The 3,236-nt window shown below is 44.0% G+C and overlaps 1 protein-coding gene across 1 annotated transcript; it reads right to left on the bottom strand.

Moving 5' to 3' along the window:
- Positions 1 to 1,523: 1,523 nt before the first annotated feature.
- exosc6 (exosome component 6) lies at positions 1,524 to 3,236 on the bottom strand. Its single transcript, XM_047347414.1, has 2 exons — positions 2,858 to 3,236; positions 1,524 to 2,183 (listed from the first exon to the last, which is right to left on the bottom strand). The coding sequence occupies exons 1-2, from the start codon at positions 3,133 to 3,135 to the stop codon at positions 1,637 to 1,639; spliced, it is 825 nt and encodes a 274-aa protein (XP_047203370.1). The 5' UTR covers positions 3,136 to 3,236; the 3' UTR covers positions 1,524 to 1,636.

Raw genomic sequence — 3,236 nt, 5'->3', positions numbered from 1 at the left:
CAAGTGGGCCCAGCTGGGTCCTGCTTACATTAGGGATTCAGAGCTTTTTGGTGAATAAACTCTGAAGTTTGCTCTGTTTCTCTCTCAGCAGACAGTGATTCATTAGACAATTAAACTGAACTAACATGCAAGGATGAGATGAGAGCTGAAGAATCTAGCATCTGACATTTCAATCCTTCAGGACACGTTTTGTGATCCATAAACAGCCCTATGCACTTTGTGGGACTTTCCAGGTTCTGGAACTTGCTCCACTTTCTGGAGTGTATCAACTACGTTTCTGGAGTTTGCCCAGAAAATTTAAGAAAGCAACCTGTAAGTTCTAAAGTAAAGTTGAAGAAACAAGTAAAGTTTTGGAAAGTATCCTGTAAGTTCTGGAAAGTACATTGTTACAAGACACACAAGTCAAATTGGGTTCTTCTCCTCTAGAGTCCAGGTAAGAATTTATATAACCTGTTGGAGCCATACTTTGAATCTATAATGTAAGCAGTTAAGTATTTTTTTTTATAGGTTTGGAGTAGCTGAACTTTAATCAGTTTCAATTTGGTCAATAAATTGCAGCTGACTGACCACAGGTTCCCGTGTTAACTGCCTGCTTTGCTCCTACTGTGTGCTATTAGGTAGACTGAAGAACATTGGCTGGTTGGTTAGAAGGAGGTCCCCTATCCCTGGTCCTCAAAGCCCACTGTCCTGCATGTTAAAGATCACGAGTCAACAAATCAAATCCTCAAAGGCCACCACCCTGCAAACTGTATGCCTGCTCCAACATAGCCTCCACCTCACGAAGCTCTGCAGAGTCCTGGTAATGACCCATTCATTTGATTCAGGTGTGTTCATGTTAGCAATTAGCATTACGAAAACAGTCGTCTCTGGGGTTATTCCTTAAAAAATGTAGATCCTTAACATAACCAGGGATGTTTTTAGGGTTTTGAAACATTGAGGCTTTAGCCCAGGCCCGAAATAGTTTAATTTTCTGAAGACAGCCGCCCAGTTTGTCAGTAACTTAACATTAAAATAATCTAGGACATGTTGAACCAGTTCTCTACCTTGGCTGGGTTTTGATTGAATGTAAATTACTGTGAATCAAACAAAAACGTTTACAAAGATTTTGCTTGGTTTTAACTTTATGTGAGTTGTTCAAGTGACAAATGAAGAACAACAGAGTTTAGGATTGATAAAAAAAAACAAAAAAAAACGTTGAAGCAGATGAGACATTTTGAAAAAACAATCTGAATTTCTACTGATTTCATCCATTTTTCTTTGGGCCACATAAATGTGCTTCTTTTCTCATCTACTTACATGACCTTTTAAAGTTTACATGTATAGAGAGGCTTTGGCCCTGGGTGCGGCTGTCCCCTGGTTCGTGTCCCTGCCACGGCGACCTGTGCTGCATGTCTTCCCCCTCTCTTCACCCCATTTCCTGTCTGCCTGCTTTCAAAGAAAAATGACAAAATAAAGGCCACCAGAGCTGCAAAACAAATCTAAAAAAACAAATGTGTGTCAAACTATTGAGGAATGAAACAATCTGTCGAAAAATGTTTTATTTGTTTAAAAGAAAATAACATTACAGATAGAAAACAGGTGATGTTAATAAACATAGAGACTAAAGAGAAGATAAAGTGACCGTTCAGAGAGTCTCTCAGCTTTCTGCTGGTGGGGGAGCAGCCCTGCGAACAGCCTTGATCAGGGCTTGCTGGATAACAGGATATAGTTTATAACATCCCTCGATGCAGGTCCGAATTCCCGCAGTCAGAGTCTCCTCCACCATCTCACCATCTGATTGCAGCCCAGAAACCTGGTTCAGACTGGGCAGGAATGCCACCGTCAACCCGCCTCGCTTTTCCCCGCTGCCTGACCTCCAGCTGTTCTCCTCTGGGTAAGTCGGGTCAACCACGTACGACGCGCCGTCCTGACGGAGGGAGCATCCCAGCACCACGTCATACATCTCAATCCCAGCGTCCGCCAGCGCCATGGACGCACATGTGACGGCGTGGGCCAGGATGGAGCCGCTGTTTTCCAGAACCATGACGTTGACTTCAATCTGTGACCGGGGGTACCTGTGGAGGCAGACGGCGGGCTGCAGACTCTCCTGCAGCATCAAAGAGAAGTCCTTGTCCTGGCTCCCCTGGATCCAGGAGCCCCGCACTGGGCAGGAAAACGGAGCGAAGCGCATGTCGATGGTCAGTCTGGGAGACACAGAAACACACACAAGGTTCTCCATAAAACACAAGTCACAAACACCCCCACCTGCGTCAAAACACACCAGACATGAATTAAATGTACATTCTTGCACAAAACACAGCATTTATTTTCATTGTAAACTAGAATTCAGACATTATTTGGTCTCTGTCAAATTTTCTTCAAACACAAAAGTTATGAAAACTACTGAATTCTGAGGACTCTGTGATTGTATGCTTATCATTTTGTCACTGTGATACGTTCTAACACCCCCAGGAACAATTTTTACTTATTTGTATGTTTGTGACTTTTTTCTACACTGTTATCTGTTTCTATGTTGTTAGATATGAAGACATATGGTTACTTTGAGAAACAAACTAAAGACATCCTGCAGTGATGTTAGATGCTTTGACAAGCTGCTCTTTAGTCCAAACACTAAATATTGACTATACAGCTATGCAGTGCATTTAAAAAACAGGTATTAGTAAAACTTATGACAAATTATAAAATAATAACACCGCAGTCACAGGTCAAATCTCACCCCAAGCTCCACTCGCAGGTCGCAGCTATGCTTTAACCCAAACCCATTAACATATAACATCCACACTTAACCACCTCTGTTCCACTTTCACTTCTCATCAAACGTTATCACATAATAAACGTTATTTAAAACGGCCCGAACCTTCCGGACTTCATGTCAGTCTCATCTTTCCGCTCCGTCTCCCGCGGTCCGTAAACGCAGCACAGCACCTTGGTGTTTCCAGCCTCGATGTAAGCGGAACCTTTAGCCTGACTCATCAGGCCGCAGCGGACAAACATCGGCCGGACGTCCACCTGGTCCCGCTGCCGACCGTCCGCTCTGGGTTCGTGAGAGGGGAGGACCTCGGCGGGTCGGGACCAGAACAGGAACGGGCTCTGAGAAACATCAGGCCCGCGAACTCGCTTCGTATCGGTCGGCATGACAAACAGAAGTGAGCCGCTCGAAAAAACGGTCCGTGATGAACTACAGCTAGCAGATAAAGGTTCCGGAGTGTTGAAGATTTTCTTTCCAACCAATATGG

This window comes from Girardinichthys multiradiatus, chromosome 2, assembly GCF_021462225.1.
Source record: "Girardinichthys multiradiatus isolate DD_20200921_A chromosome 2, DD_fGirMul_XY1, whole genome shotgun sequence".
Taxonomy (NCBI): domain Eukaryota; kingdom Metazoa; phylum Chordata; class Actinopteri; order Cyprinodontiformes; family Goodeidae; genus Girardinichthys; species Girardinichthys multiradiatus.
The sequence above is the reverse complement of the archived record's forward strand: the minus strand, read 5'-3'. Positions and strand labels throughout refer to the sequence as shown.

Excerpts from the sequence above, each read along its gene's own strand:
- exosc6 (XM_047347414.1), bottom strand. The coding sequence starts at position 3,135 with ATGCCGACCGATACGAAGCGAGTTCGCGGGCCTGATGTTTCTCAGAGC. Across the intron at positions 2,184-2,857 it reads ACTGACATGAAGTCCGGAAG|ACTGACCATCGACATGCGCT; the intron begins GTTCGGGCCGTT and ends TGTGTCTCCCAG.